Source organism: Cervus elaphus, chromosome 33, assembly GCF_910594005.1.
Source record: "Cervus elaphus chromosome 33, mCerEla1.1, whole genome shotgun sequence".
NCBI lineage: Eukaryota > Metazoa > Chordata > Mammalia > Artiodactyla > Cervidae > Cervus > Cervus elaphus.
In genome coordinates, this window is record NC_057847.1 from 49,491,053 (window position 1) to 49,513,333 (window position 22,281).

The 22,281-nt window shown below is 35.8% G+C and overlaps 1 protein-coding gene across 2 annotated transcripts in view; it reads right to left on the bottom strand.

Annotated features, from left to right (window-relative positions):
• Positions 1 to 245: 245 nt before the first annotated feature.
• Positions 246 to 22,281, bottom strand: part of EPC2 (enhancer of polycomb homolog 2) — a 125,682-nt gene continuing 103,646 nt past the window's right edge. For both annotated transcript variants that reach the window (XM_043894264.1, XM_043894263.1), the window contains 7 exons: positions 19,770 to 19,859; positions 16,079 to 16,224; positions 15,626 to 15,969; positions 5,253 to 5,389; positions 3,763 to 3,922; positions 2,503 to 2,836; positions 246 to 1,511 (listed from right to left, as the gene is read on the bottom strand). In XM_043894264.1, coding sequence (XP_043750199.1) covers positions 1,439 to 1,511; positions 2,503 to 2,836; positions 3,763 to 3,922; positions 5,253 to 5,389; positions 15,626 to 15,969; positions 16,079 to 16,224; positions 19,770 to 19,859 — 1,284 coding nt within the window. In that variant the 3' untranslated portion in view covers positions 246 to 1,438. The remainder of the gene's footprint in view (positions 1,512 to 2,502; positions 2,837 to 3,762; positions 3,923 to 5,252; positions 5,390 to 15,625; positions 15,970 to 16,078; positions 16,225 to 19,769; positions 19,860 to 22,281) is intronic.

Here is a 22,281-nt window from a genome sequence, read left to right on the forward strand (position 1 = left end):
CAATGAATGTTACACTGCAAATTACTTACATTCTGCAAAATATTTTAAGAACTTTTTTCTATCAAAGGTAGTTTATATTGGATTATCTGAAACCCAATAGTGCCCACAGATGAGCTTCTTATAGTTCTTTTCATTAATGCTTGGAAAGCACTGTGAAAATGAAAAGTGCTGTTAAGTGCTATCATCTCCCTTAAATCTTCACTTACACTGTGTGCACATTGTGAAATAAACACATATGCAGCATGTCCATGTTTGATATGTATTTTTATTTCCCTGCAGTTTTCACTTATCAAGAACAAGTAACAGGGAAAGTTGTCTGAACTAGTGCATAAACAAACATTCTGAAACACCACTACACGTATCTAATATACAAGAACCGTATAAAAAAAGTCACTAAAACACTACACTATGAAGGTGTCCAACGCTTACAGTCAGACTTTTTCCAACCCGTTACTTGCCTTGTAGCCACAGGAAAACTCTCCAAAATTGAAAAGACAATCTTGCCACAACCCTCCCCCCCTCCCAACACCTGGGATGGCTCGATATCTAGACTTCCAATAATTATTGCAATGATATAATGCAATACATACCTGGTAGAATATCCTTTATGTGGTGTGTTACAGTTTTAAAGCCAGTTAAAATATGCAGTCTTCGGATAAAATGTAATCCTTGAAAAATTTTCATACCTGCACAGTTTAAATGTACTAGATGCATAATTTTTCCTAGTCCTTTTTTTCTGTGTAATCATTTTTTATAAACTGGTATTATAAATAGAAATATACATTCAAAATATATGGAAAAGTGAGTTACTACATTAAATTTGCATGTATCGATCCATCCCTTTCCCCTGCACAGTAATAGAAAATACTATTTTGCCTTGAACTTCATATTTGACAGTGAAATGCCACTAAAGTATTTACCAAAAAGTCCATCTAGTCAAATTGTGAAACAAAATGAACCAAGTGAAAACTTTACAGTTCCTTTAGAAAAAAATTACAAGAATTTCATTTCCTAGCTATGAATCTTTAACTTTTTAGACACAAAGTTGGATTTATTTTTACAAGATACAAAATGTAAACATGGCAAAATAAATAGTTAAAACAAGTGATGCAGGATCCCATTTCATGCTCATGATCCCATTAAAGAATTATTTTTTAAAATCCATTCAGTTGCAAATTCAAGTGCAAAAGCATGATGATGAATATCTACTATTCAAGTAACAGAAATAATATTGATGATACAAATAAACTATTTTACAAGGTAGTGATTTTCCCAATTTTACAAAATATACATCATATATCGATTTAACATCCGATATACTATAGTCCATTTAGGTCCATTGTTACGCTCTGTGATCCACAGAGTTTCGCCTTTTGCATTCAGCTGGAATATGAATGACTGCACACCATCAGCACAGGTCAAAGCCACATGTTTTAGGTTATGTCACTTCCATAGCTACTGTTGTCTCTGCTATTCCATTTAAACCCAATCTTTCTGGTTCATGGTTCTCTCTATAATAAGGCAAAGAGTAAAATAAACATTAATACTCTCTAGAATATGATGTTTATCATTTAGTAGTTACAGATGCGTTTTATATAATTACAACTAAACATACTACACAAGAACATTTCCCGTTTTTACAATTTCCATACAAGAATGAGGAAAGGTTTTCTTCAGTTAAGAAATTCTATGAACTTGATTATAATTATTTACTTAGGAAAAATAGCAACTTAACACAGTATTTCAGTAGCAGTCAATGATAAATTACTTATGAAACGTATAACATAGGACAATTCAAGCCTTTTACAATAGACAGAGCATATGATGCTCATAAATAATAATCATTAGGAGCACAATATTGCTTAAATTACTTTCCACTACAGTTTTACAGGTTTATGGTCACGTAGTTATTAATCCATGCAGACCAATTTTTTTGATTCACTGTTTGCATGCATTAGTGTCATAGAAAGAAAAAAAAAATCTGAAATGCATTATCATAGATTTAGTTAATTCCAGGATATTCTCACTTCTAAAATATACACAGAATAATTTACTTTCCCTTTGGGTATAATGTTAAAAAAAAAATACAAATTTGATTTGAAAACTAAAGCTCTGAAAGCTAACAATAACTCTAGCCTGCCAGACTGCCTAAACTACAAAGAAGAAATATAAGAGTAACTCAAGCTTCTAAAATAGCTGATATATTTTTTCAGTTTGATGGTTCCCAAGTTGATGTGGACTATCCTCCCCCTTTTTTTAAATAACAGTTCTGATTGGCATTTAAACATTCTACTAGGGACCTTAAACAAATGATCTAATTCACACAGCTTTAGTAAGCAGATATTCAGTATCTGTTGAAAAGCAAGTCAATCAGTTGACAAGTTATCTACGGCTTGAGCAGTAAAAGAAAAAAAAGGAAGTCTTTTCCTCCCACAGGATCTGAGCCAGCAGAAAGAGACAGAATGATACTTGAAATACACACACACACACAGGCACACACACCTGGCTATGCTGCTGATGGCACTGCTAGGAGTAACCTTTGGCACTCTGTCCATACTGGCAGCAACTGTGGCAAGTTTTAAGGCTGTTGGCGATGGTGCTGAAGTCCGTGTATTGATATGCACATTGACTGGAGAAACAACACTGACGTTATTGAGGTGCACTGCATTTGTCAGGCAGGAATTGTTCATGGGAAGTGTCTGAGGACTGCTTGTGCACAATGCTGGGATTAAGTGGTTTGTAGTGGTGTGGCCAACTGTCCTTACAAGTTGTACAGCTGAAATCCCTGGGCTGGATGATAAAGCCATATTGGTGGAGTATAATGTTTTAGAGGTTCCTGAAGGAGAAGAAAAAAAAAATTGTTCAATTCACCTCATAAGACATTAATTAAACTCTTTAAAAGATTAGGAGTTTAAAAGTAAAAAGAAATGCAAACATTTGCAATCTAATTAAATTTCTGAAGAGAGTTTCTAATCCGTAACAGCATATTCACCTTTACAAGCCCAAAGATACCCTCTTTCTACTAGCCTGCATAAAATGGTTTTGCAAAGTATTCTGTTGCCTTCATATATGAAAACTGTATAACAGGACAGAGAGGTCCTCTTAGACTGAGGGCAGGTGGAGATGAAAACTGGACTTCTATTAGAATTTACACAAGCAAGAACATCAGTAAGGAAGGGCAATCACAATCACAGGTATATGGAACAGCAAGTGGAAAACCCGAGGGTCTGAGCAGAAGTTAAAGGCTGACAGGAAGAGTAAATCTTTGAGGACTCAGGGTAATATGAAGCAGAAATAGTTTCACAGCAATACTGTATTTCACAAGGAGGAGTCACAGAAAGCAGGCCTGTGAGTGTGTAAGACTGGGAAGGTAAATCTAATTTCCAGCTTACTGACAGACCATCTGGACTATTAACATAGTTCTCCTTTTTATAAATGCACAAATGACTCAACAATGATGGTTAGCAATTAGCTTGATGTGACTGCTAAGATGTGAGGCAAATGATAGTATGTAGAAAACTAGGCAGGGTGGACTGTTACACAGGTAGGTATCAACTGGGCATGGGAGGACAAAGGGAGCAGGCTTGCTGTGACTTTTAGAAACATCAAGCTATTCCACCACACATAGCCATAGAAATTATGGAGTCCTAACTGATTTCTTGTACAATGTTTCCCCTCTGGATTTAAAAATCAAGAACCATATCTCAAATCACTGAGTTGCAACTTTGAGCTAGTAAGTATCACTTGAAACAACAGGCTTACCTGAAGGCTGGACAACACCGTTTATGTTGTTGTGGCCAGTGTTCTGTTCCTTGGCTACCTCACTGCGACTTGGAACAGGTGCACTGACCACTGCAGATGCAGCAAAATGGGCGCTGGCTGAGTCAAGTGTTTTAGACATACAGTCAGAGGTGCTTGAGCCCTATAAAATAAACAAAGTTAAACTCTCAACTTTTTAGATGTGAGTTCACAAACACGTAAAGAACTGAGAAAACCCAAGAGGCTGTTGCCTTTTTCATTCTGAACAGTTACAAGTGTTTATGTTAAGAGATCTAGGACTTCACAGACTATTTTCATCTGTGAAATAAGAAAGTTACTAAAAACTGGGAAGCAACTATTTATGAGAAAGAGCTAGGGTAATAAACAATCCAAATCTTTATGCCCTATTCATTTTTCCAAGCCTTTAAAAATACTTGACAATCGTTAATATGTCTCACTATGATTATATATCTTTTTCCCTTATATCTCTTCTGATTTTTGCTTTATATATCTTTGTTTATTTGTTGTTAAAGTGTCTAATGGTTTATGATGTGTATCTTCTCTGTGAATTGTACCTTTCATCATTAAAAATAATCATCTTTGTTTCATTTAAAATAAATAAATAAATTTTTAAAAATACTTGACAATCTAGATACTGTTGGCAAAATGAAATGACAGAGATGACTGACAGCCATTTTGGTCCCAATGTAAAAATGTATCTTAGCCTAACTTTTCAGTAGGCTGAAATTACCTGAGATTCATAAAAGGCAAACAAAGGCAAGTTTAATGGTCATGTTCCTTTTGTTTCTGTATAAAACTAGTTCAGGGTTTAAACAACAGAAATTTATTCTCATACAGTTCTGGAGGCCAGAAGTCCAAAGTGAGTCTCAAAGGCTCATCTCAAGGTGCTGGCAGGGCTTCTTTCTTCTAGCAATTATGTTGTTACTAGGTGTTTATTTATACAGTCTTGTCTCTACTGTCAATCATTTAACTGTGCCTAAGGAAAACTTCATCTAGGAGCAATTTTTTTTCCTTCAGGGAAATGAGTTTCAAATGGACAAAGGACTATGTTGTCTGGATTTATTACACAAGCCAATTATCTCCCAGCTTATGGGGCATATTCAAATGGCACAACGCACAGTTTAGGAAGGGGTTGGGATAATCATATCCTTGGAAAGAACATTTTGGGGGGAGTAGGGATGAGCATGATGGTTCTAAGAGTATATAATTACTTCTATGAATTCTTAGTGAACTTTCTAAAAATATGTAGCAATTTCTTTCCTAAATTAAAAATACTATATTTGGCTCTAGTGCTCCTCTCATGAAACATAAACCGGTCACTTAAAATTAGGTAAATTAACTGAAAAAGACACAGGTTTGATCTTCAAAACCAAGAGTAGCAATAACAAGGTTATCTGCTGTGACTTGACTAAAATTTTTTTAAAATGACATAATTATGAAAGGACATAACCATGATTCAAAGACAGCTTTACCTGTGCTTTTGGATGTGTCTGTTGCGAGGAATGCTGAGATTGCTGTTTCTGCTGAAGCTGAGCAAGCTGCTGCCTTTGCATTTGAACTAACTGCTGTTGATGAGTCTGAAACTGCTCTTCCGTGATGCCCCCTGACACTGGCAAAGGACATTAATTTTAGAAATATGCATGTTTTAAAGTACTTTTAACAAGTAGAATACAATCTGAAGTTACTCCACAATTAAGATGAAAAGCAATATCAAATCACAGGACATATTATACATCAGCAACAAACAACAGGGTAAAAATGATACACCCTTCAGCCAAAGTAGCTTATACTAATATCTATGACCTTCTAATAATACATGTTTAAAAAGTTGCTATTTGTAGTTTTTACTGTATAATACAGCTCTAATTTGAGGATTCTTCCATTTATTCAGACTTAAACCACATGTTAAGCCAACAGATGCCTGAAGTAAGTACTATCTACAAAAACATGGACTAGAAATGAGATGCTAGAAAATCAAAGATACAATGCATCCTCAGATGTAATCAATTATGCTATTACCAACTGTGTTAAGTTACTAAATGTCAAAAATAAGACATTTAAAACTTTTATTTAAAAAATTACTTTTAAAAAAGTTATCAAGTTATAATAAGAAACACTTTTCCCAAAGAAATGCAAACTAACTTTCACTCACTGATATTTAAGTACATCACTGATAAACTTATTCAGAGGACACAAAGCTATCTCCATAGAAGTCACTATATTATTAGAGCCACAAAACATTCAAATCACATCAGAATACATGTACTACCAGAGCCATTTTACTCTATTTTTCTTTATTGTTTTCTTTCCTTTCTCCTAGCTATTTCACTCAATCAGCAAGTATTTACTATCTAAGATGAAAAGTGCTGAATTAAGAGTTAAGAATGAATACAGAGAAAAAAAATAAATTTAAAAGACGGTCCCTGCTATAAAGTCCTACAATGTAGTTGGGAAGAAAAGATACACATAAAGAATTCTCTACTAATATAAGTCAAACTTTAAAAGTAATTTAGCTAACTTAATCAATATGACTTGAAGGAGTTTAGATAGGAGACTATACCTGCAGCTACTTAACGAGAAATCCCCACCAAAGTTTTCCATTTAGCAGAATCACAAATGGGAAATTTTATATTTATGTACACACACACACACACACACACACACACATATGATGGCAAATTAGACATAACAAGTTGTGCAAAATACAGCTTATTTTCTATGAAGGAATTAAGCCCCAGAGATGGACAAAGCTTTAGATAGGCCTTCATTTCTGTTACACAATGTTATCATTAGAATCAGTACTGGACTGTCATGGAGAAACAGTTCTTAGACAGATAGCAACTTTATTTTTAGAAGACGGGCCTATGATAGTGCTCATTCTAAAATTTCACTATTACCTGTATTTTTGAAGTACACATTAGTTATCTTACTGAATTACCAACAAAATCAAATGTCTTTCTTTGCACATGTTAAATTCACTGCAAGTATTCTATTTTTAAATAAAAAATAATAACTTAAATTCTAAATTTAAAATCTTCAAAATCAAATGAAAATGTGAAGTGTTCATTAATTTCCAGCTGTATGAGAACCTTGGGAAAGAGATTAAAAATAGTTTATTAGATACAAAGGCAGGACGGAAAACCTTAAGTTCAAATAAATCTCTTTAAGTCTTATGTGTATAAATCAGTGTGCCAATCCAGAAGAAGTGGACTTGTAATCTAGTGTTAGTATACTCTACTCTCAAATTCAGCCTGATGTTTGTCCAGAGCTTAGGTTTATGTTGTGATGAAAAGGTGAGAAATCCATAGCACTGAATTTTAAGTGAGGAATAAACCAAACAGGATACACTTTCAGCAGCTATTTAAAAATTCAGAAAGAAATGAGGATAATGAGAATTTTTTCATTTTTCACAATCTTTTAAGTCAGATAATCATAAAATCTTACTAATCAAAAAATATATATATATAAATTACTAGAAAGAACAAATTGCATTCTTTTAGCAACAAAATTAGTTTTGGTTAGTAGTTACTAACAAAACATTGCCGACTAGAGGTATTCTAGTTGTTCTTATGAAAAGATGATCATTTATGTAGATATCAAAAAGGGATGCTAATAAAATTTCCTGGTCTGGGGAGGGATATGTCTACTTACTGCCCTGACTTGTTGAAGCCATTAATTTGTTCAAGAACTCCATCCTTTTCACCATAGAAAATGCATAAAATCCCAACCAAGACTTCACTGAAATCACTCAAATTAATGGTCAAGTGTGCCCAACTTCTTAAAAACTCAGGCTGGCTTCGATACCAAAATTCTCATTCCTGATTCTGCTACTGACTGGTTGAAAACCACTGATGGTAAAACTTAATTCAAAAATATGGATATGCTTAAAATATTAAATTCATTTTTTTTCTTCTTCTTCTTCTTTACCTCAAACTCAGCATGTTAGATTCATTCTTAACATCTAGTTTGTTGTTGTTTTTAAATACTATAAGGTGTTTTGGGCTTGAAAAATGCTTATGTTTCCCATTCAGAATTTTCCAGAGCATTAAACACTCTTCAGACAAAAACAGCAATCATGACACAGAATTGGAACACATACAGTACCCCCTCCATAATTGACCTCTTTCATTTTGTAAAGATGAATGAAAGTGGTAAGAAATGTAGTACGGTTTTAATGACACAGTCATAGTACTGATCAAAAGGAAAGCATCTTCTCCACTGATTATTTTTCCTTTCATAAGTTACCGAAATACATCCATAAGAAATTTATTTCTTGTAGTAACTTTGAGTTATCAAGAGATAAGTATTAAAATACACCAGGAAAATGTCACACTTATAGTGTGAAAATATCTCTTTAGGAACGAGACATAGGATGGGGGCCCAAGTTTGGAACAGTGGTAGTGACATAAAGAAGTGGGAATCTATGAAAAAAGAAACCATATCTGTTTCTCTTGCTTAGGGTCAAGTCAAGTTCTTTCTACTAGTTGCTATCAAAAGTTGCTAGCTTAAAAGTAAATTTCATGCTGGTCATAAATCTACCCTATCCAACATGTCCAAGTCCTGTCAGTTTAAAAGTAACTGACAATCTGTAAATTGATACAGTTACTATGCAAAACAGTACAGAGATTTCTTTAAAAAACTAGGAATAAAACCACCATATCACCCAGCAATTCCATTACAAGGTATATACCCTGAGGAAAGACACATGTAACCCAATGTTCATTGCAGCTCTATTTATAATAGCTAGGACATGGAAGCAACTTAGATGTCCATCAACAGATGAATGGATAAAAAAGCTGTGGTACATATATACAATGGAATATTACTCAGCCATAAAAAGGAACACATTTGAGTCAGTCCTAATGAGGTGGATGAACCTAGAGCCTATTATACAGAATGAAGTGTCAGAAAGAGAAAAACAATTATCGTATACTAACACATATATATGGAATCTACAAAGATGGTACTGATGAACCTATTTTCAGAGCAGCAGTGGAGACACAGACACTGAGAACAAACTCATGGACACAGCTGGCAGGGGAAGGAGAGGATGGGAGGTATGCAGAGAGTAACACGGAAACATATACTATCATATGTAAAATTGACAGCCAATGGGAATTTGTTGTATGACTCAGGGAAATCAAACCAGGGCTCAGTAACAACCTAGAAGGGTGAGATGGGGAGGCAGGTGGGAGGGATGTTCAAGTGGGAAGGAACATGGGTAAACCTATGACTGATCCATGTTGATGTTTGGCAGAAACCAATGCAATACTGTAAAGCAATTAGCCTTCAATTAAAAATAAATAAAAAAATTTAAAAAGTAACTACAATCTGATTGTTTTATGAAGGCAAAAGGCAGGAAATGTTCCCTTCCCTAAGAGGTTTTGCAAATCTCCCTGGGTAACATATTACAGAATTTCCCCTTTTACATATGCAAATTGTCATTCTGTACATTAGTAACACACTTGCATTTCTAAATATTTTGAGCATATAACTGACAGTCTGTTTTTTACTAAAGCCTCTAACCTTTCTGGCTGTCTTTCTACCTGCCTTGGGTTTATCAGTCTGCTTTCATTCCTCAGATGAATCCATGTAGCTTTCCACAGAATATTTGTCACCACCCTTTGAATGTTGATTCTGTTTTCAAAAATTGCAGGCATCCCTCATTTTGTTTTTTATCTTTCAGTCATGTGGTTCCTACAAGCTGCTCTGCTAGCCTGATCCCTTATCACCTTTCCCTCTCATAATCTGACAGTGATCCAACACAACCATACTCTAGGTATCTCCACTAGATTTTACACTGGTATATCGATAAAGCTTTACATCACTGCTTTTTGAACTTGGGCCCAGAGAAAACATTCTTGAGTATGTGTGAAATCTTTACAAGTATTTGTCAACTTTTCACTGTTGTTTCATTGATGAACTAATAAAAAGAAACACTGAATAGAAATACATTCTGGATTTTTTAGATGACCACCCCACAACTGAGTATAAACACATGATTTTTGTGCTTCTATCTGCTACCTTTGAAAAAATAACCTTTTAACTTTTAATGCAGTGTTCTTCTAAAATTAGGATAAAGTGATTCTTGGGAAGCTATGAATATTTTAAAATACTAGCCTAGACCAAGTTTTTGCAGCTTAATGAAGAACATCTAATGTGATAGTAAAAATAATCTAAAAGTCAAAATGATTATTTGGCACTTCATCATCTACCAGGTAGGTCTGTTATAATATGTTTTAATACATACCTTGTTGAAGCAATGCTGATTATATGCAATGCCTGTTTGTTTTAAAAGCTGGATCTGGGGTTACATGGAGGAGGAGGAGGAGATCCTATTTTAATCCTTCTAGGCAATAGCAAGCAACCAGGTAAAGGTGACAAAAAACCACTGGACCTACTCTAAGGACAAATCTTCTGATCTACAAAAGCCAACAATATAATCCAGGACTATTCACATCCTCTAATGTAACTAATGAGAAAACTGCAAAACTGTGGGGATACTAACCAGGGTGAAGATGAGAGGTGAGACAGGAAGGGAGAGGGTGAAAGGGGTGGGGAATGAGGAACAAATGAAATGTGAAGATAAAGCAGACTAAAGATCCATTTAAACTTCTGAAACCCAAGCTAAATAGTTATAATTGAAATTTCAGTATGATTTCCTTTAGCAGTCAAACTAAAATCTTTCAAACTCCTGAAGTCTAAATCCATTTCTCACCTTTGGAAGTGACTTTAACTTAAAAAATAAGTCCTTGTGAGTACCTCAGCGAGTGTTAAAACATAGTTTTCCTTTTTAAAAAGCTTTGATGCTTGCAAACATTTTATACCATTTTCAGAAAGATTGGGAAGACACTGCAACCGTGCATTAGTCTAGCCCAAGATTAAACATACATGCCCTTCGGGTCTGAACAAGCAATGCTACTTTTAGATGTGAAATATATTTTCTTAAGGTTGGGATTTAAGAATAGTATCTCAAAAGAATAAATACTGCAGTTTCAAATGACTGAAAACTTTATCATCTATTTATTTAAATAATATAATATTTGCTTGTTATAAGCTCCCTGAAGGTAAGGATTATTGTCTCCTAAAATTCTGCAACTTCCGAACACTTAACATAGTGGCTTGTATATGTTAGATCCTAAATAATTATGTATTAAAAATAATTTTCCTTGGTTATCCACTTCCTTTATTTAGCACATCTATCTTTCCTTTTCTTTGAGAATAGGCTTTCAATTAAGATAACATACTTTTATTTAATAATTAACTAAATGAAGTCTTCAGTTTTAGTTCTTACTAGTACCTAGGACACACAATTCTATTTGTTTCCCTTTAAGTCCATTTAGTATGGTACCGAAAATAATAATTAGAATACATTCAGGACACAGCAACTATGACTTGAAAAACATTAACTGGGTTATTAACAACATAAAAGTAAGAAAATTTTCTGTAAATGGCTCTCAAGTTCAAGGTTGTTGTTTAAGAACTAAGAACTTGTGATACAAATAAATACTACAGGTGTCAGGTGTATCAGGTTTCTATTTCTGACCAAACCCTTTATTTGCTGTGAATTTCCCAGCTGTGGAACAGAAAATTCAGTACTTGATACTCTCTGCCAAGTAAAAACATGGTTCTCTATCAGTCCTATTACTCTTAAAGACACGCACGTTCTCCTGACCAAGTCCACTAACAAGCAGAAAGCACAAGTGTTACAGACACACCGATTAAGAGAAACCAAATGTATGAGGATTCAATTCTTTTGCATATGTCCATCAAATATAATGGAGAAGGAAATGGCAACCCACTCCAGTATTCTTGCCTGGAGAATCCCATGGACAGAGGAGCCGGGTGGGCTATTGTTCATGGGGTCACAAAGAGCCAGACATGACTGACTAAGCACATCAAATATAAAAATGTAACTTTTAAGAAATTCCTTAAATTCTTTTCAGGTAGAAAAGGAATTTCTATCCATATTTACTGAACTCTAACTGAATCCAATTTAAATGATCTATCCAGAACGGAGAAACTATGTAATGAATATAACTGGTAAGGGGCATACTTAAAACTGCCATGGGCAAATTCCCTAGTGGTCCAATAGCTAGGATTTTACAGTTTCACTGCCGTGAGCCCAGGTTTGATTCCTGGTTGAGAAACTAAGATCCCGCAGGCCCTGTAGAGGTGGCCCAAACAAACAAATAACTGCTACAGCTTTTCAGTTGTTCACAAAACTGGTGTTAAAAATATGTTTCATTATGAATTTATATACCGTGCCTAATATTTTGAAACAAAAGAAATTTGTTAAAAACAAACCACCTGGTGACTTCAATGACCTTAGAGGGTTATAGTTAGCAGAGAGAAAACATGAACAAAATTCTTTAATAACAAATAATGGAATGGTACTAAGTTGAGACACAGTACCGTTACATAACAAACATAAACATAAGAAAGGAAAAATGGCATAGACCAAAACCACTATTTTTTTCTGATGAAGAAAATAGAAATAATTTTATTATCTATGATAACAGCATCACATATATGTGATTTAAATTCCCGGAGAAGTGTATGCAAGCCTAAAATAATATTTCAAATGCTTACTTTACGCTGATACATGGTAGTGTCATAAAATTCTAGAGCTGACTGTACAGACTGATTACATTCTGAATCCATACATGCAGAGAAGTGATGATATAGTAACGAGAAACATATACATTTTCTGGAAGAGTCAAGTCAAATAGATCGGAAGTGTTTCAGAAAAGTACAGTAGAAAGCTGCAAATGTGTGGCCATATTCAAGTTAAGAAGGAACATTTAAAATCAATCTTTTGTTATGGTATTCATTAGTAGAGAAAAAATTCAAACTATGGTCAAATCTAGTTATAAATGCTTATGGTTGATATGTTTTTAAACTCTCTTTTTGGCAAAATTATTGTGGGTAACTTTTGGTACAGGAGTTTCAGTTATATAATTTGAATAATGTCTTAGAGTTGGCTGAAAAAAAGGATGTGACCTAATATTCGTCAGTTCAGTTCAGTCGCTCAGTCGTGTCTGACTCTTTGCAACCCCATGAATCGCAGCACGCCAGGCCTCCCTGTCCATCACCAAAATCTGGAGTTTACCCAAACTCATGTCCATTGAGTCAGTGATGCCATCCAACCATCTCATCCTCTGTCGTCCCCTTCTCCTCCTGCCCCCAATCCCTCCCAGCATCAGGGTCTTTTCTAATGAGTCAACTCTTCGCATGAGGTGGCTAGAGTATTGGAGTTTCAGCTTCAGCATCAGTCCTTCCAATGAACACCCAGGACTGATCTCCTTTAGGATGGACTGGTTGGATCTCCTTGCAGTCCAAGGGACTCTGAGGAGTCTTCTCCAATACCACAGTTCAAAAGGATCAATTCTTCAGTGCTCAGTTTTCTTGATAGCCAACTCTTACATCCATACGTGACTACTGGAAAAACCACAGCCTTGACTAGATGGACCTTTGTTGGCAAAGGAATGTCTCTGCTTTTTAACATGCTGTCTAGGTTGGTCATAATTTTCCTTCCAAGGAGTAAGTGTCTTTTAATTCCAGGGCTGCAATCACCATCGGCAGTGATTTTGGAGCCCCCAAAAATAAAGTCTGCCGGTTTCCACTCTTTCCCCTTCTATTTGCCATGAAATGATGGGACCAGATGCCATGATCTTAAGTTTTCATAATGTTGAGCTTTAAGCCAACTTTTTCACTCTCCTCTTTCACTTTCATCAAGAGGCTCTTTAGTTCTTTACTTTCTGCCATAAGGGTGGTGTCATCTGCATATCTGAGGTTATTGATATTTTTCCCAGCAATCTTGATTCCAGCTTGTGCTTCATCCAGCCCAGCGTTTCTCATGATGTACTCTGCATATAAGTTAAATAAGCAGGGTGACAATATACAGCCTTGATGTACTCCTTTCCCGATTTGGAACCAGTCTGTTGTTCCATGTCCAGTTCTAACTGTTGCTTCCTGACCTGCATACACATTTCTCAAGAGGCAGGTCAGGTGGTCTGGTATTCCCATCTCTTTCAGAATTTTCCACATTTTATTGTGATCCACAGAGTCAAAGGCTTTGGCATAGTCAATAAAGCAGAAATAGATGTTTTTCTGGAACTCTCTTGCCTTTTCGATGATGCAGCCGATGTTGGCAATTTGATCTCTGGTTCCTCTGCCTTTTCTAAAACCAGCTTGAACATCTGCAAGTTCACAGTTCATGTATTGTTGAACTGGCCTGGAGAATTTTGAGCATTACTTTATTAGTGTGTGAGATGAGGGCAATTGTGAGGTAGTTTGAACATTCTTTGGCATTGCCTTGCTTTGGGATTGGAATGAAAATTGACCTTTTCCAGTCCTGTGGTCACTGCTGAGTTTTCCATATTTGCTGACATATTGAGTGCAGCACTTTCACAGCATCATTTTTAGGATTTGAAATAGCTCACCTGGAATTCCATCACCTCCACTAGTTTTGTTCGTAGTGATGCTTCCTAAGGCCCACTTGACTTCACATTCCAGGATGTCTGGCTCTTACTATTTTCACACTTCTAAGAATCCTGCTGTCTAAAGTCATATTAGGTATTAATCCATTTCAGCTTCAAAAGGTCAATAAATTTCACAGACTCATGAACTTTATATAATGGGATACCATTTTCCTTACCTAAATTCGTTTGGGAGAAAATTAACCAATTAATTTGGAGAAATGATATGCCAACCTCCAATCATTCAAACAAATCCAATTTTCCGTAACAACCTTTACATAGACAAATGTCTAAGTAAAGTTTGAAAATAAACAGCTCAGTAATTAAAAAGGACTGAACACTATTGAGACAAAATTTCAACTTAAATTGATTTAAAATCACTTTGAAGAAGTGTAACACATCAATTTTATATACTAAAATACACTGTCCAGGAAATAATTTAGAAATAAATACATTTTACAGAAAGAAAGGATATCAACAGTTTAAGTCAAGCCACATCTAGCTTTGCCTTTGGATACCACACATTTTTTGCAATTTATACATTATAAAGACATTTACAAATTATACACTTATATATATGTGATAAAGAGAAGACTATCCACAGAAGAAAACAAATCAAAATTACATCTTAGAGTCTGTAGATGTTACACATTATTTACAATGCCGAGGTATATTAATTTTAGTACAATGTCTCTTAAAATGGAAAATACTTCTTGATCTCAATTAGAGAGGTATATTATTAGACCAAAACTACATTTTTCAGAAAGAAAGCTTTTTAATGGCATTTCTGAGGGGCAATGCTTACATTCAAGCAAAGTTAATACAATAAGTGAAAGTGAAAGGGAAAGAGGCTTCCCTGGTGGCTCAGAGGGTAAAGAATCTGCTTACAATGCGTGAGACCTGGGTTTGATCCCTGGGTCGAGAAGATCCCCTGGAGAAGGGAATGGTAACCCACTCCAGTATTCTTGCCTGGAGAATTCCATGGAGAGAGGAGCCTGTCAGGTTAGTGTGTTAAGCTTTCTATAACAAGAACACTTTTGTGCTATGATGATCTGATAGCAGCTAATAATCACTCTGCCCAGAGATAATTCTCTACACATTCTCCCTACACACTCACCATACCAGGCACATTCAAAGTGAGTGGTTTTACAGGTACTAGTTAGGAACTTTTGGTTAAAATGCAAACCACAATAATAGAGTTTAGTTTCTTACACTGGGAAAAAAAAAACGTAGGTTAAGCTAAAATTCCTTTCCTCAGTAGTATCATGAAAATAAACCTTCAAAATTCATCATGAAAGTCTATTTAGTGGATAATGAAAAATTAAGAAGAGAAGAGGATATACTTTTAACAAGTAGCAACTTACCTGATATGCCATTCTTGCTGGTGTTCAATAAAGCTACAGATGCTGCAGAAACTCTTTTATTGTTCACAGTCTGCCCTGGTTTTCTTGAGGTACATTCTTCACTATCACTGTCCTGTAAATTTAGTAGCCTTGGCTGGAAACACTGTAGTCGACATGATCTGATATTGCTTAATATTTCAGAAAGGGACAGTCTATTTTCACAATGTTTATTGGAAGCATTGGTCCGAGAGAAATTAGAAGAAAAGTCTATAGTTTGGGAAGCGCTTGAAAAACCATTCAGCATTTCAGGGTCTATCTGTTTCAGGACTGGGTCATGTTCTGTGGCTATCCGGTCCATTATGACCCTGAAAAGCAATATAAAGCCAAATATTACCTAGAAGAACTTAAAAACATTTTCTTGATACCGTACCTTCTATCTTGGAAACAAATAGCACGTCAAAACGAACAGTTTACCTTCCACCTCTGCCAATTCGCCTTCTTGCAAATCCTATACATCGTCTTGGGACTGTGAGTGTTGTAAGACAATGCCTGTATCTTAACTTATCCAAATCTGCCAATTCTGAATTTCCAAATGAACGGTTAGTTTGGTCCAAACGAGGCTGCACAGAAAGGAAAAAAAAATTAAAACTCATAGAATAATTCTGAAATGAAGAAAAGTTAAATCATGATAAAAATAAAGTAACTACAGTATTAGCAGAAGAATTGAAATTTAGATATAAAACTTTAAAACTGGGATTTAAATGTTAACCAGGTAAAATTCTATAAAACTGATACAGAAGTTCACTCATCAAAATAACTTAAATTTTTATGACTATCAATACATTTAAGATATATTTTAAAAGAAATATATCGTTAAAGAACAATGTGGCTTTTAACATTTATGTAGGAGTTGCTGTTGAGTTGCTCAGTAGTGTCCAACTCTCAGCGACTCTAGAGATAATGAATTTAGTAACTTATAAACTTGCTACTGAGATATATTACAGGGATTTCAATAAGATTTTCAAAAATTGCACTTCAAGAAAGCATGCGTGACCTTATATTAGGTACCTGAATATGTTCTAGTGTCACCCAGTTTGTAGTCAATGAAAACCTGAATAGAATTTGTATCCTACTGTTGTGTGAAAACTGTATAAATCTCAATTATGTTGAATTGGTGCCTGGTGCTTTTCAGGTCTACAATATGCTTCTACTTTTCTGTATATTCATTCCATTAATTTTTGAGAGTTCAGTATTGAAATTCAACTAAAAATCTTAATTTATCTACTTAACAAAAGAATTGTAATAAATGTTGGAGCTATATGCAACTTTGTTCTGTATTTTCCACGTCTTCTATAAATGTGTTTTCATACTTTCATAATTTAAGAAAGAAAAAAAAAAAGCAAGCAAGCACAGATTAAATTCATACTGCCTCTCTTTATTTTTAATGACATACAGTGCATTTCTTAGCTTTCCATTTCCTCAGTTCAGTTCAATTGAGTTGCTCAGTTGTGTCCGACTCTTTGCGACCCCATGGACTGCAGCACAGCAGGCTTCCCTGTCAATCACCAATTCCCAAAGCCTGCTCAAACTCATGTCCATCAAGTCAGTGATACCATCCAACCAGCTTGTCCTCTGACGTTCCCTTCTCCTCCCACCTTCAATCTTTCCCAGCATCAGGGTCTTTTCCAATGAGTCAATTCTTCACATCAGGTGGCTAAAGTATTGGAATTTCAGCCTCAGCATCAGTCCTTCAAATGAATATTCAGGACTGATTTCCTTCAGCATGGACTGGTTGGATCTTCTTGAAGTTCAAGAGACTCTCAAGAGTCTTCTCCACATGAAAGTTCAAAAGCATCACTACTTCGGTGCTCAGCTTTCTTTATAGTCCAACTCTCACATCTATACATGACTACTGGAAAAACCGTAGCTTTGACTAGATGGACCTTTGTTGGCAAAGTAATGACCAGGAGCTGACTGTGGCTCAGATCATGAACTCCTTATTGCAAAATTCAAACTTAAATTGAAGAAAGTAGGGAAAACCACTAGGCCAATCATGTATGACATAAATCAAATCCCTTACAATTATACATTGGAAGTGACAAATAGATTCAAGGGATTAGATCTGATAGACAGAGTGCCTGAAGAACTACAGACGCAGGTTCGTGACACTGTACAGGAGGCAGTGATCAAGACGATCCCTAAGAAAAAGAAATGCAGAAAGGCAAAACGGTTGTCTGAGGAGGCTTTACAAATAGCTGAGAAAAAAAGAAAGCTAAAGGCAAAGGAGAAAAGGAAAGATATACCCATCTGAATGCAGAGTTCCAAAGGATAGTAAGGAGAGATAAGAAAGACTTCCTCAATGATCAATGCAAAGAAATAGAGAAAAACAATAAAATGGGAAAGACTGGAGATCTCTTCAAGAAAGTTAGAGATACCAAGGGAACATTTCATGCAAAGATGGGCACCATAAAGGACAGAAATGGTATGGACCTGACAGAAGCAGAAGATATTAAGAAGAGGTGGCAAGAATACACAAAAATGCACAAAAAAGATCTTAATGACCCAGATAACCATGATGGTGTGATCCCTCACCTAGAGCCAGACATCCTGGAATGCGAAGTCAAGTGGGCCTTAGGAAGCATCACTACAAAGCTAGTGGAGGTGATGGAATTCCAGGTGAGATATTTCAAATCCTAAAAGATGATGCTGTGAAAGTGCTGCACTTAATGTGCCAGAAAATTTAGAAAACTCAGCAGTGACCACAGGACTGGAAAAGGTCAGTTTTCATTCCAATCCTAAAAAAAGGCAATGCCAAAGAATGTTCAAACTACAGCACAACTGCACTTATTTCACATGCTAGCAAAGTAATGCTCAAAATTTTCCAAGCCGGGCTTCAACAGTAAATGAACTGTGAATTTCCAGATGTTCAAGCTGGATTTAGAAAAGGCAGAGGAACCAGAGATCAAATTGCCAACATCCATTGGGTCATCAGAAAAGGCAAGTGAGTTCCAGAAAAACATCTACCTTTGCTTTATTGACTAAGCCAAAGCCTTTGACTGTGTGGAACACAACAAGCTGTGGAAAATTCTTAAAAGAGATGGGAATACCAGACCACCTGACCTTCTTCCTGAGAAATCTGTATGCAGGTCAAGAAACAACAGTTAAAACAGGACATGGAACAACAGACTGGTTCCACACTGGGAAAGGAGTACGACAAGGCTGTATATTGTCACCCTGCTTATTTAACTTATATGCAGATTACATCATGAGAAACGCTGGGCTGGATGAAGCACAAGCTGGAATCAAGACTGCCGGGAGAAATATCAATAACCTCAGATATGCACATGACACCACCCTTATGGCAGAGAGTGATGAATTAAAGAGCCTCTTGCTGAAAGTGAAAGAGGAGAGTGAAGAAGTTGGCTTAAAACTCAACTTTCAGAAAACTAAGATCATGGCATCCGGTCCCACCACTTCATGGCAAATAGAAGGGGAAAAAATGGAAAAAGTGAGAGGCTTTATTTTGGGGGGCTTCAAACTCACTGCAGATGGTGACTGCAGTCATGAAATTAAAAAACCCTTGCTCCTTGGAACACAAGCTATGACCAACTTAGATAGCATATTAAAAAGCAGAAACATTACTTTGTCAATGAAGGTCCATCTAGTCAAAGTTATAGGTTTTCCAGTAGTCATGTATGGATGTGAGAGTTGGACTATAAAGAAAGTTGAGCGCCAAAGCATTGATGAACTTTGGTGTGGAGAAGACTCTTGAGAGTCCCTTGAACTTCAAGGAGATCCAACCAGTCCATGCTAAAGGAAATCAGTCCTGAATATTCATTTGAAGGACTGATGCTGAGGCTGAAACTCCAATATTAGGCCACCTGATGTGAAGAACTGACTCTTCTGAAAACACCCTGATGCTGGGAAAGATTGAAGGCGGGATGAGAAGCGGACAACAGAGAATGAGATGGTTCGATGGCATCAGTGACTTGATGGACACGAGTTTGAGTAATCTCCTGGAATTGGTAATGGACTGTGTGCTGCAGACCATGGGGGTCGCAAGGAGTTGGACATGACTGAGCAACTGAATTCAACTGAAGTCATCTTGACATGAGTTATCTGCTAATTCCAGTTCCCAAAACACCACAAAAAATATAGTTCTTACAGCATAATACTGGCATCCTGCCCGCCTCCTGAAAGCACAGGGACCATCAGGATCATTTTCTTCTTCGGGTTCTGATGCTGGGGACGGTACCTACAAAAGAGGCATGAAGCATTCCATTTAGGAGTTACCAAAAGTCAACAATCTTTGTAATGGTCTTAAATCAGAATGTGATCACAGTGAATCACTCCACATTACATACAGTAGGTAGTGAATTTCCCAAAATATTTAAAGATTAGCAGAAATTTTGTATGGTTAATAATCATTTTTAATGGGTAAGTTCTTGCAGGTAAGTTCACATGGTATTGCTTAACTGTTTCTGAACATGTATATAAACACTTTAAGCTTGAAAATAATTAGTATGGTTTTTACATACCCCATTTATACATTTTATAAATATTGTATGTGGCCATGAATACTTTGTAATAATAATTATGTTTCATCTACAGACAGATATGCTTTTATACAATAACTTCATTTCTCTATAATAAAGCCTAAAACTAGGAAGATACAAAAAGCTTATGAATAGCCTCCCATCCCTCAAAGCCAAAAAGTTCTTACATTGCACTGAAAGGGGAGTCCCTTATTTCCCCACATGTTTTTAAAATCATTTTTAAAATTTAACAGATCAGAAGCTGAAAATCAAAAGAGGAAAGAGGACTTGCTAAAAGGTAAGCAGACTGGTTTAGAAGTACTAATCTCACCATCTGATAGCAAAAGAATAAAGACTTTCAAAAAGTTGTCACACATTAAAAAGCATAGCACCAAATGAGACTAGGACAAATAAATCCCCCTACATAATCTGAGTGGACCTCTAAGGCAGCACTGGTGCATTATAGCAAACGTTATGTTATCGAAAACAGATTAAGGGAAATACAAATATACTCTGATATGGCAGGAAATAATATGGTTTAGATAAATTTCTACCCATAATGGTTAAAATTAAAAAAAAAAAAGTTTTGGTACTTAAGTTTCAGTTGTCTCGCAATTTCACTTTGGAGTACATCTCTTTTTCTGACAACGCTGGCTCAACCACATTTACTTGCAAACTTTTGAACCTCACAAATCCCTCTCTTCCTATTTTGAGAGGAAAAATGCTTTCTCCACATTATTTCAAAACCGTGGTAATTACCACTGAGCAGGATCATCCAGGGGAGAAAGGCATTTGTTTGAGGTTCCAATATACCTCCAACCAACCCTATGGGGGAGACACAGAAACAGTAAGCTGGGGCTGATTCTTCTTCCCAGGGAACCAAACTCAAACCTGAAATTTGAAAGGAAATCCCAAATGTGAATTTTACAGTTTGGTTCCTTTACAAAGCAACTACCTCTTCCAGAATGTACACAGGAAGTGTCACAAAGTCTCAGAAATTTTTTGCATCCCTTCCTTTGGATTACCCAAGGAGGGGTTTCCAGGATTTAGTCTGAGATACAGGAAGACAGCCTTGATGTTAGGAGAATCAGAAGCATCACTGAGAAGAGACTGGATTTGTATTCTGCTCTGTTGCAAATCAGTTGGAGAAGTCTGGTTACAATGTTCTTTAAGGCTCCCTATTCCTTTATTCTTGTTTATTGGACACAGAAGAAGCATATGATTATTTTAATTATCTTTTAAGCAATAAAATCCTGATTTTGTTAAGAGCCACATTCTAAACAGCTGCCTCACTGAATAATGTTCAACTATAGGTACATGCTTACTTAGCAACCAGGGATACCATTATAAAAATTAACGTTGTTAAGAACACAGTACAAGGACTCAGAGGAACCTAAAAGTTTCAAAATGCAATTTCATGTGGGAATGGGGACTATATGAATAAATATAAGACTTTAGAACAGAGATGAAGATTCCTTAATAGATGAGGAATATAGGTCTAGTATGAGTGCGTCTATCAGACTGCATAGACTGATTCTAGCAATATAGGAAAAGTTTCTACTTGACACAGTATCCCTTAGCATCATTCTTAAAAGGCTAGGAATGTATAGCAAAACTTTATTGGCTTTTATACATGTATTGATCTAACCATCTCACTCCTCACTTAAACTTACTGCTAGCAGTTCCTTCTAATATGCTGTTTTCTCTGCCTTGGACCCTTCCCTACATTTTCTATCTTGAAAAGACCTACTATATGTGCCCTCATTCCTTCAAAATGTCATCTAATTCATGTTCCATGACTATTCAAAGCTCTGCCTGAGTCTAACAACATAATCCTCTGGCAATTTTACTTATTTTTTTAATATTTTTTTTAACTGCCCTCTCTCATCCAGACTGCCACATAACCTTGAGCAAGACCATCTGACAACTTTTAATAAATGAGTTCATTTAAGTGCTTTTAAAGAGGATATTAAACACAGTTTGTGCACTGTTACAATGTGTATGAATGCTGAAATATTATCTGGGCTAGAAAAACTAAATCATCTACAAAAAAGTAAAACTAATATAATCAAGCCAAAGAAGACAAATTTTATATAAACTCCAGATTTTAAATAGTTACTACAACAAGGAGTTTTATAAACT